This window comes from Crocuta crocuta, unplaced genomic scaffold (assembly GCF_008692635.1).
Source record: "Crocuta crocuta isolate KB4526 unplaced genomic scaffold, BGI_CrCroc_1.0 scaffold256, whole genome shotgun sequence".
Lineage (NCBI taxonomy): Eukaryota > Metazoa > Chordata > Mammalia > Carnivora > Hyaenidae > Crocuta > Crocuta crocuta.
Window position 1 is genome coordinate 126,429 of NW_027530999.1, and position 12,282 is coordinate 138,710.

The window sequence follows — 12,282 nt, forward strand, 5'->3', positions numbered from 1 at the left end:
ACGAGCCCAGGGTCATGCGATCAAGTGCAGAGACTGCTGGGGATTCTACCTGTCAGCCCCTCCCCTGCTTGCATGTGCTCTCAAAAAACGAAAAGAAAAAGAAAAAAAAGGCATAGGGGATCCAAACCATAATAGCAAAGATTGTAAACTAAGTGAAGGTTCACACCAAACATCCTTTTACCTTCTGGAATACTGCCACATAGATCCAGTTCAATCCAAGTTCCTTAAAGCCTTCTAGAAAACCCAAGTGTAAGTAATTTCCCTTTACTTTCCATTCTAATAAACACCATCTAACACAGGACTTAATGCATCATCATCAGTTTTCATCTGTCCTTAGATTACGCTTTATTACAGGCACAGCCTATGAGAAAACTAGGTTGACTTCAAACTCAAACTGCAAATCTTATAGCAGATGATGTATTTGCTTGCTATTTCCCAATCTAACTTTAACATTATTAGTATGCCAATTCTGCAGAGACCTCTCTCAAGTTACATACCAGACTTTTGCAAATGGCTACAAAAATACCTGTGGCTTAGCATAAAGGTGATGGATTCCAGCTATAAAAGAATGACTAACATGGAGACCCAGAATACAGTAACATCTGGCTACTTTTGTCTCTTCCCCACTAACTTAGTGTCTCTGTTCTTAGGTTTTTACTTCCCCATGTGAACCTGTATTTGTTTTGCAAAACCATTTAAGCAACTTCTTCAGCCCTGTTCTAAGGAATGCCTGAGGTTTTCATGAACAGTGTGATGTGCTGCTTAACTCCACATTAAAATACACAAAACCACTTAAAAACTAATGTATCCTTACTACAATTTTACCAAAGGTGACTGACCTAGCAACGAAGACCCATACACACCATTTTGCAAGTTTAGGCCCACTGAAGGCTTTAAACAGGTGATTCCATGGGCACCTGGCCTGGCTCACTCAGCTGGTAGACTATGCAACTCTTGATCTCAGTATTTTGAGTCATATGTTTGATGCAGACATTACTTAAAATAAAATCTTTTTAAAAATATTGAAAGAATAATGCCAAACGCAAGACTCCTAGGCTTCCTAAAGTTTCGGGAAATGGTCATTTTTTATCCCCATAAAGCTTCTATATGTGGTTTCACAGAGGTATACTGAAACAATATAGGCGTTGCACAAAATCTTTGGGGGTTTTTGGTGCATGTCTTTTAGCATGGCCTAACATACCAGTAAGTTTTCCCTGAGCAATATCTCACTTAACTGGTGTAGCAGCCAAAATACATACATCCCATTTTCAAAATTATTTGGTGGGCTACCTGAATCATATAGCTACCGCCTTTGAGGAATGGGTTTTTCACTTCTGAAACAGAATATACAGTATTTACCCAAGAAAAGCCTACTGTAGTTCTGCAGTACAAAAGATGCTGGATCTAGTCGCTTGTGAATAATGAAATCTTGATATTTATTTCCTAGCATATGGTTACTCTGAACAACTGCTTGCACTATACCCACTTTCTAAGATGGTTTTTAGGTTACTTTCTCTGTGAAACATTCTTTATTGCAGAAGAATCTTAGTGAATCTATTCTACGTGAAAGAAAATGAAAAATCATTTTTCTTCTTTATACCATATTTACCACTTTCGGGATTAATGAAAATCCTCAAACTAGTAATTAATATATAACCCTGTTACTGAAGAGAACTAAGAATAAAAAGGCCAACAGTTTTACATCCTCTGATGGTTAAAAAAGACATTTGTGGGTTAGTTTTTTAAAAAATCAGGATATGAAATGATTTGATATTGGTATTCAAAATCCAAGGACTGCACTATTCATATCACACCTTACTTATAAATTCTATTATTAGGGTTTTAGGAAAAAGCATTTAATACCATCACATCTTAAGTGAAAATAAATGTGAGGTCTAGGGTTATATGTATGACCTGACAATTAATATTTTAGCAATACCATGAAATGTCTTTCAGTCATTATAAATTAACAAAAACCACTTAACAGTTTTATGCACATAACAAATTAACACAGATTATGCACATAAAAAACACTTTTCAAACATCAAATGACAGAAAAGGCCGTCTTTCTTGGTTCAGTGGTCTATATATATCACTATGGAAAAAAATTCTCCAGTAAATCCACAATTATCTGATATGACCTCACAATTACCTGCATAATTATATCATTGTTACTCTTTGAAACACTGTGTGTGAAGTTATCATCTTCCTAAAATTAAGTTGGCTTATATACAAAAAATACAATCATTAGTTTGACAATCTTCAAAATTACTTCCTTAAGAACCAAAAACCAAGTTAATGGACTATTTCTTATTTAAAAACTGCCCACCATACTTATTTATAAAAATAATTGTATCAAAGGCCAAATTCTGGATTTTATCCCACTGCCTTCCAAAGTTGCCTTTGAGTAGTTATGAAGACTTTCCTAATATTGAATGTATGATCAATTCCCTAAACCAATCTATTCTAACAGACTAAATTTTAAGGTTTTAGAGGTTTCATTATAAAATGATTAACTGACCAATTAATATTTTAATCCTGTTTATGAAGTAATGCTTTTTTAAAAGCAATTAGGGTAACTATTTTAGGCCTATTACTAGCTCCAACTACTTTGCTATAAAAAGTATACTGGTATAAAAAGTAGAAAGTTAAAAATCAGCAAATGGAAGATCAAAGTTTATTTACTACCTGCATACAAAAACATATTGCACATCAAACAACCAAAATCAAAAAAAAAAAAGAAAAAAAAAGAAAAAAAAGAAAAAGGAAAAGATACTCTTACTGAAGACTAACATGTACTTTTATACAGAATAAACCTCCTGGAAATTGATCTTGTCAGTAGTTCAGGTTATGTCTGAAATGGACATGACTAATTCAGCTTAGTGTTTTAACTAAAGCTATGTTTGATTTTTAAATACTGTACACTTTAATAAATAAACCAAACAAAGCCTCAATGTAGAACAGTCACTGCCAATATCACCCAGTGTCCCTGCAGATGAGAGTTTAACAAATGTATTCCAGTGGTCTGCAGATTTTCCTCTACATACAGCATTTAAAAAAACACATTAAAACAGACCAGTTTCCAGACTAAACTAATGAAGAATTACAATTCAGTGCAAAATATTTTAGACTGCATTTCATTCTAGTTTTCCTCAGGTGAAGAAGTGGTTGCATATTATTAAAAATGTAACAAAAGCAGCTAATGCTTTCATAAAGAATATTACGTTAGGGATCCCACCCCACCCACCTCCCCCCCATCTCTGCCATATTTTGAAAACAAAATAACATTTCCTATAGCCAGCAACTTTTTTTAATGTTACATATACTATTCTCAAGGCACATCTGATGATATATTTTATAACACAGTAGGTGTCAAAGTATGTTTAACATATGATTTCTTCAGGATCCCTCCCCTTTCTGAATTCCAAATGGAGGAACTGAAAGTGCGATGTAAAGACTGGCGATCCATATTCTATCTTTGGCAAGCTTGTACAAGCACTATTGTAAAATGTAATGTAAAAGAACTGTAAACTAGGAACTTCTTCAGTTTATGAAACACCATTCAGGACTGCTGCTTCTTGAGTGTTTTCTTCTTTTAAGGTATTAATCTTTTCTTCTCCTTGAGTACGCTGTAGCTTAGAAATGTCATCGCCAGAAGCACTAGTTGGGCCATTTATTGCCTTTTCTGAAGGACCATGCTCTTCAATCACATCTTTTGCCTGCCAAAGGGAGACAACTTTTTCAACTTCTTTATAAATGAAATCTACAGCTGAGGAGGAAAACAGCTATATAAACATAAATTAGCTAATAAATCATTTGTTTCATATACCACATTGGATCAAAGAATTAAAATGTTCTTAAAATTTCAAAGCATACACCAATGTATTCCACCTCTACTGGTCTTTGAACTCTATCTCTAGTACCTAACAGGGCTTAACCACAGAAGAATCTCTACCTGTTTTTAAAACTTGAACCTAATTTACTTTTAACCACTGGAAAACTCACCATGTAAAAAGATATAAAGTTAATACTCTAAGCAAATAAACGTCTATTTACTCACCTTTTTTTTAGAAACGCACATTTACATTTCAAATCCATTAAAGCATTTAAAAGACTTGACACTTAAAAGCAGTCTATCACTGAGAAGAGGTGTATATAAATATATATATATATATAGCCTATTGCTCCCCAAATTAAGCCAACATTCTCTATGCCCAATAACTGGATAGACTGAATTTTACAAATGCTATTTGGAATTCTAAATGAAAAGTATTCCAGGCTCAAGCATGCATTCTTCAGTTACCTCGGGCCAAGAACAAAATCAAGAGTAGTCTTTAAAATAGTATTTGTCTAGTTGGGGAAACAAGTGATCATACAGTAAGATAAGTAAACATAAAGCTAAACCATACCAAAAAATAATAATAAAAAATAAAAAAAAAAACAAAAACCAAAACCAAACCAAAACCAACAAAACCTACAGGTTAAATTCTCCTTACCATTTCTTTCTTGTTTTTAGCCAAAGTTTCCCTTGGGATGTTTCTTTGTCTGCTCTGAGACTCAGCTCTAGAAATATAATCTGCAACTGTGACTGTTGAAGATGAGAAAAAAATTACAGGTGTTGAAAAATATTTCTAAAGTTTATTTATGGATAAAGAGTAATTTTACTTTTAAATAAACTGATGGTGGGTAACCCAATTTCAAAATTTTAAGCTGGGTACCACCTCCAACCAAAAACAAAGCTTGAAAAATGTGCCTGTGAGTGCTGACAATAGAAAATTCCAAGCTGGAGATCAAGGAAGCCTAGATTTAAGTCAGCTTTCCTAAGAATCCAGCCATTGCTTCTGGCTGACTCTACGGTTGGGATTAAGTTTGATACAGAAATCCACAACCAAATATAGGAAATGCAGCATTCTAAGCCCAGTGTTTGCAATTCTCAGTGGGGGAAAAAAAGGGCATATTTGGCGCAAATTATGGTGTGCTGTACTTCACCAGAGATAAAAAAGATGTATTCCAATATTAGTTTTTGTTTTTTTAAGTACAAGATATCCAAGTGTGGTACTTTACAGTTCTTTTTTGTAACATTTCACACTAGAAACCATTGTGAGTGATCTAAAACAAAAAACTACAAGCAAACTAAAGATGGCAGAACACCACCCTAAAAATGTGGACAATGATCCTGGTGGGAAAAGGGCCACCATTAATTCTGTAACCATGCCCTCAAGCTCTGATAATCTTTCAAAGGACTAACTGAAGTGTATGCATGTTTACAAGGAAGTGGATGGCAACAGTGACTAGACTATAAGAAAAAGACTTTACACAAGCTAACACCCTTCTGCCAACCCAAGTACAAAAAATGACCTCTATTCTACAGGTACTCTGGCCTGACTTTACACCTCAATCCTTTCTCTATTTAGGACTTACAGCTTAGAATTTACTGATGTGAAGAAATATCAAAATAATCGCTCTCTTTCAAAGAATTCTTTTCTCCCAGAAACTGGTGAAGAAAATCTCTGATTATGTGAAATAAAAAGTATTTTGAATTACGAGATGAGAGCAGGTTAATGTAAAGAATGGAAACTTCAAGTAAATTTTAAATTATTTATTTAAAGTCACTAGGGGAGAAATAGTCCATCAGGTTCAAATTATATAAAAATAAACCATTTTGATAAAATAAGAAGCTGGATGGTATTTACAATGCAATTTTTTGTGATCACGAATTAACCGAACTTTTAGAAGATCCAACAACTTTCTGAAACTATTCATCTTTTTAAATCTCAAAAAAAACCACTTAATTCAGAATGCAATTCATTTATTAAAAACAGCACTAAAGATGTTTACTGTCTAAAACTGCCTCTTGTCTTCCAAATTGCAAAAAACTCAGTGCTCATTTTGAAATTTTTAAAATCATTTAAATCCACTGTTACTTTATAAGAAGTTTGTAATAGCTTCCACAATTAAGAGGAATACTATCAAATCCATTTCATTATTATGTATACATACATGGTGGCAAAAACATTCTAGGAACGATTCTAGTTTGTATAACACCTTCATGAATTCATTCTGTTTCCATAGTTCAAACCTCAGTGACACCTGAAAGCACTCAGCTACTGGGAAACCCTGCCACACAGACAGACATATTGCTAAATTTGAGTATGTGACAATTCTTAGAACCCTTCATCCACTATGTACACACAAAAAATAATATACTTTGACATGACTATCAACTAAAGAGGCACTGAGCTGGAAAGGTAAAAACTTACCAGTGCCCTTCCCCCATAATGGGAGGTACAACTAAAAACCACCTTAATGGACTCAAAACCTATTTATAGCCAGTCCTTACAATACTAGCCCCTTAAAAGGTCAATGAAGATTAATAAATATAGGAAAAACTACAGGTACTTTGTGCAGCATAATTTGGACTGTAGAATTTCCTAAGTGGGTCTAAGTAAACTTGACACAAGGGTTAAAATCACATTCTTAGCAAGAATATTTACTGCTTAATTGATACTAAAGACAAGAAATCTTTAACAAATGAGAATAAATTAAATTATTGTATACATAAGGGAATGTTGATATTTTAGGAGGCTACTTTCCTAGAAGTACTGACAGGGGCAGGAGAAAATGATGTGCCTGTTCCAATGATCCTATCTTAGGGGAACATGTGGGGGGGGGGGGGTGAGGGGATGTTAAAAGTTTTTTGTATAAGGAGCAGGTAAGGCAGGCTAAGAAAACAAGGATTTCTAGGAAAAGTGGCAATCCAAAGAACAGAGTAAAATAGGAATAAATGCACTATGGAACACAAATCATCAAATTCTGGACACCCCTAACTACTCAATTTTTAATTAAAACCATGCAGAAAAATCTGCCTCTTCTTTAAAGCCTAGTCACGTTTTTTTATGCCCAATGACTTAGTAATAAACCACCATCCATCTAGTTAAAAAATTGTGTTATATGTTAAACCCACAATGTGGCTTAAATTTTCTTATTTATAAACTGTGGCCAGAAAGCACTGTATTCACCACTGTGCCAACTTTAAAAAAACAAATAAATAATGATCTCTTAATCTAAAGAATATTTCTAACACTACAGAGAGAAGGAAGAAAAGCAAAAACAATAAAAAACATTTTGTGGAAACTTTCTCTTTTTAACTATTTAATTCCTTTTAAATTTACAACTACCTTTAAAACATGGACTTTTCTTTAAGAATAGAAACTAACACCTTTAACCAGTTTTCCCAAATGTCTCTGCAACCACTAAACCTAAAATATTAAAGATACTTGAATTTATAATCTTTATTTGGGGAAAACACATCCAAAATTTTGCTTTGTAAAGAATGCAGAAAATGATTAGTTCAAAAGGGGTTTATTTTTGGTGCACACAATTTCTTCATTGTGAATATACATGTGATTCTCTGTACACAGGAAATGGAATTATGTTCAAAATAATATAGACACAGCAAACAAATTTCTTTGAAGTTACTCAACATTATGTCTACATAAAATAAATTAACATTCTAAAACTAAGTACTATTAATTTGAATAGTTAGTAGGTGTAAGGGAAAAGGCATCACACTACAATAAACAAACAAAACATAACATGCATTCCTCTTATTAGAAAAAAGACACTTTTCAAGTATTTTTCTCATTTATACTTTTTTTTTTTACTGTGGGTATTTACAATTCCCACAAAAATGAGGTGCTAAATCCAGATATAGTGAGCAGCAATATGCAAAAGTTGCCCAGTTTTGCCAATCAACCTCAACCACAATCTACAACATAGTCCCTGGGATGGCAGGCCCCAACTCAAGTATGAAGAATCTGCCAAGTGGACAAAATAATGGTCTTCTCAACAGTATTTCCATGTAAAAAAAATTAAGACACAACATTAGTTCAATTAGACACGTTACTCAACATTTACGGAGTGAAGGAAGAATGCATTTTCGTAGGAGCAGTAGTCTTGTTAGTTGAGTAAACAACTTATGCAATGCACATCTTGAATGTATATGCACACATGTGTACATGTAAGTATAATATATTTAGAAAGCAGACAAATGACATTTTTTTCATGCTTGTGACCTGGTGTTGTCAACAGGTCCACTCAAAAGTTACCTGGCTGTCTATCTTCTGCCTGACCCCTGAAACGACGCCTGCGGCTACGATTGCGTCGCTGGGGTTTTTTTTCACTATCATCTGTAATTGCAAAGTTTACCATGAACTATTCTGACAAAAAAACAAAAAAACAAAAAAATAAAATAAAAAAAAAACTTCTTTCCTTCAAAGATTTAAGAAAGGTGAAAGAGAAAGAACCTTTTAATTAAACAGGGAAGATAAAACAACATACATTATTGATAGGAAAATAATCTTGTAGTGTTAAGCATTTCAAATAGATTAAATATAGAATCACCATCTGGAAACCAAGAGGGTTTTAACTCTTAATTGAACAAACTGAAAGACTTAATTTAAAGAACCATCATTTAAGAATAAAGTCTTCCTTTCTAATACAATTTAGTTTTTAGCAATGTTAATAACATTTTAGCCCTTTGAAAGTAAATGCCTACTCAATATACATACTTTCACTAATGTCATTATAATAATTTTTAAAGAAGCTGAAAGCCTAATTTTGGTTTATGAACAATAAGAGTATTAAATGCCTTGCAGTTTGATATTGATTTAATGGCATCAAAGGGCACTTTAATAAACCCTTCCAGTTTCAAATAATTTGGCTATCCAAATCTTAAAACCAGAAATTTCAGACACAAAGCTATCTACCTTGTTTGAACTGAAGTAAACACTAAGAAAACTTCAATATGCAAACTGCATTAAGTTTGGGTTTTGTTTTGTTTTCAAAAAAGCATCATACATTAACAATACTATACAATAATAATCTTTTCCCTAAGTGCTTACATACCTAGCCCATTTTCGTTAACTGAAGCTGTATCAGATTCAGTCATCCCATCCATCAGAACAGCATCTTCATCAGTCCTTCGTCTACGAGACCGCCTACGACGGTTAGTACTGTGATGAGATTCGCTGGCATCAGTGTCTGCAGTCTGATCAGATTCTGTATTATCAAGTAAGCTGTATGGATTGCTGTCTGGATCTTTGAGCACTATATGCATGTCAGAGGCAAGAAATATTTGTTTAAGAGAGCTGCAGTCATTAGGAATGCTTTGATCTATATTGAACTATATCTACAATTCTCCCCCTATATTCCATATTCAAATAAAATGTTTCCTGTATGACTATTTTTCCTGGAAAATAATATGAAGAACTTTAAATGGCCATGAAAAATTAAAGAAGAAGAAGAGCAAACACCCTCATCTTCCTACCATTTCTCTTTGACCTGTTTTGAAAATCTATTAGAAAATAGTATATTATTACTTGCTATTTTTGACATTCACATCCTTAGCTAGTCCTGCCTAGGCTAGAGAAATGAAAAGTGAAGAGAAATAAATATGCAGTTTTGTCCCCTTTAGCTGCTTCTTTGTACTAATGTTAATGCACTATACTCAATTCACAACACCTGCACTCCATGGCATACTAGAAATGTTACTAAACCGAAGCAATCAAAACAAATCTATACAAAAAAGCAAACTAAAAAAAGGTTCAAATTTTGACTTGTTACAGGAAAATATAGAAATGAATGTTGACTAGTATTCCCATCTCCAGAAACAAAGAGTGAAGGTGAGGTAAGGTGGGGTAAGGGTGAGAAAGGGAAAGTTTTAAGATACAATTCATAAGGAAAAAAATACCCATCTTACCTATGTGCATTTATTGCCTCCACCAAATTATAGAAGAAATTCACCTAATCACGATTTTTCCTAAGTTTCTGTAACAGCTAGCAAGCTAGCATCTTTGTAAAAGACACTAAGTTTATCCATTAATCAAAAGCACTAGGTAAAGTACATTTGTTGTGCAATGCCACATACTACAATTTTATAAACCTTGGTAATAGTGAGCAAAGTAGTAAAATATAAAAGTATTTCCCTAAAAGCCTATAAAATAAACTTGGGGCTCAAAGAATATCACTGGAACTGGAGTACCTTTTAAAAAGCTCCTAAAATTGTGTGATTTGTTCCAGTTTTTAGTACTTTGTAAGCAAGTCTGGTATATATTTAGTTATATATATGTATGGGTTCTATAACATTTAAAATAACATAAACTTTCACAAGCCATATGTTATTAAGAAAACAGTGGTTTTCTTACAGTGGGATACAATAAAGATATGTTAAGGCTGTATCTATGACATAATCTATTCCACATATCACTGATAATTCTGTCCCCCATCCCATTATGCTAAAAGCATAAACATTCCCGCAACTCCTACCCAAAAAAAAGATATTGGAGTAAAACGCTGCTCAGGCACCTCAGTTCTCAGTCTTCTAAACAGCCTTCTTTACAGCTCAATTCCTCAAACAACACAAAAAATTTTTAATTTCTCAATTCTTCCCTGTTCCCAAAATAGTACACAGTGCAACAAAATGTCTTCCCATTTAAATTTCAATAGTAAGTATATTCAGTATTGTTACTTAGATCTCTCTCTGCATTAGAATTTTCTGTCTGACAAACAGAAATTTAGAACCCAAAAATTCTAGGGGAAAAAACATTCGAATTACGTGAGGCCCAAAAAACTAGAGAAATCTTTGACTGCTGAAACAGAATCAGCCAACCAAAATTTCTGACTGAAAAATTCTAGCTAAACCTTCATTGAGAAACACTGTCCAGGGTTTCTCCTTATCATATGCTCTACCACGTTCCTCAGTGAGAAGACACTGGGGGAATGAATTAACTTGTATAAGGTTATATACTGTTCACGAAATAAGGATGCTGACATAGTACATAAAAGACTACCAGAACTGATGGAGGATTTGCCACCACGTGGTCCACCACGACCTCGACCCCCTGAAACACTTCTCCCTCTTCCTCCTGGACGCCTCCTGCTGTCACGCTGATGTCGGCTCTCTCGATCATCTTCTCCTGCCAATGACCAATCACTCAGCTCATCTTTACGCTCAGATTCTGTTTCAGAGGGGTTAGACAGCTCAGAGTTTGTACCTTGGGAAAGAGAACATAAGCCAATTAGATTCCTGTCTAATTGGGAAAATAAGGAGTGAAACTTTCCAAAATTATTTCCTATAATTATTTTAATCACCCTATTAATTAGTTGATTCGAAGGAAGCTAAACAAAAATTAAAATAAATGTGAAATCTACTAAGTAATAATCAAATGTTAGCATTATACCAGTAATAGAGGATCTACTAAGGGGGAGATTAAAAACTGGTTTAGATGTGCAAAAATGCAGCCAATAATAGCATTAGAGCAAACACACAAAACACTACATAGATAATGCAAATGCAGTTAATATCAGGAACTAGTAAAAAAAAAAAAATTTGCCCATTTTTAGGTTTTAAAACCAAATTAGTATAATGAAAATAACCGCTATTATATTTTAAAGCAAACAATCATATTCAGAAAAATGAGTAGTTTGATTGTATGATGTATTCTACCATTATTTTACTGATTCTAGGAAGCACACTATTTCATACTTTAACATCTCTGAAATAACGATGTTTCTCATAATTGATAGTCTCTTATAAACTGTGAGTGTATCTTTAGTGGTTGTACATAAAACAATTACATTTTACAAACAGTGGCTTAAATTAGAATATACTATTTGAAATTACAGAACAAATTTTAAAAATGTTACTGAAAAGACAACTTTAACCTGACAGAAAAATTTACCATGACTAAAAGTTTACAGATCATTTCTAAGGTTCCAACGACCTATTTTAATAGTGACCTTTCAAAAATTTAAACATTGCAAAGATTCTATAAAAGCCTGCAATATTATTATTATTATTATTACATCACAATTAAAGTGTCAGGTTTAGATGACTCAATCACTACAATACTCATTTCTACTTCTATTCTTTGTTAATTCTGGGAATGCCTCTTCCATCCCTCCCTTTTATATCATATATCCAAATAAGATCTCCTTGAGAGCCCAGTTCAATTTGGAGTTTCAGACCAATTTAACTGAAAACAGACTCCTCCCTTCCTACTTCCTTAAAAGTAACATGTATCTATCATGCAATGCTGTCATGTGTTGTCTTCTATTTAATTCCCTTTGGATTTACATCTCACTTGGTCTATGGTAGAGCTCTTCCTTCTACCTCTAAATGCCCCCAGACACCTAACAATTCTCTCTTAATAAAGCAATCTGCTGCATGACTTTGAAGTTCTTTTGCTGATCTCCCAAATAAGAATAATTCCATGATAAACT

At 33.5% G+C, this 12,282-nt stretch overlaps 1 protein-coding gene across 5 annotated transcripts in view; it reads right to left on the reverse strand.

The window, feature by feature from the left end:
- Positions 1 to 2,663: 2,663 nt before the first annotated feature.
- The window catches only part of FXR1 (FMR1 autosomal homolog 1), a 65,725-nt gene continuing 56,106 nt past the window's right edge, over positions 2,664 to 12,282 (reverse strand). For 2 of the 5 annotated variants that reach the window (XM_077770561.1, XM_077770558.1), the window contains 5 exons: positions 10,851 to 11,054; positions 8,908 to 9,108; positions 8,109 to 8,189; positions 4,497 to 4,588; positions 2,664 to 3,719 (listed from right to left, as the gene is read on the reverse strand). In XM_077770561.1, the coding sequence (XP_077626687.1) occupies positions 3,549 to 3,719; positions 4,497 to 4,588; positions 8,109 to 8,189; positions 8,908 to 9,108; positions 10,851 to 11,054 (749 nt within the window). In that variant the 3' untranslated portion in view covers positions 2,664 to 3,548. The remainder of the gene's footprint in view (positions 3,720 to 4,496; positions 4,589 to 8,108; positions 8,190 to 8,907; positions 9,109 to 10,850; positions 11,055 to 12,282) is intronic. The other 3 variants (XM_077770562.1, XM_077770560.1, XM_077770559.1) reach the window with 2 other exon arrangements.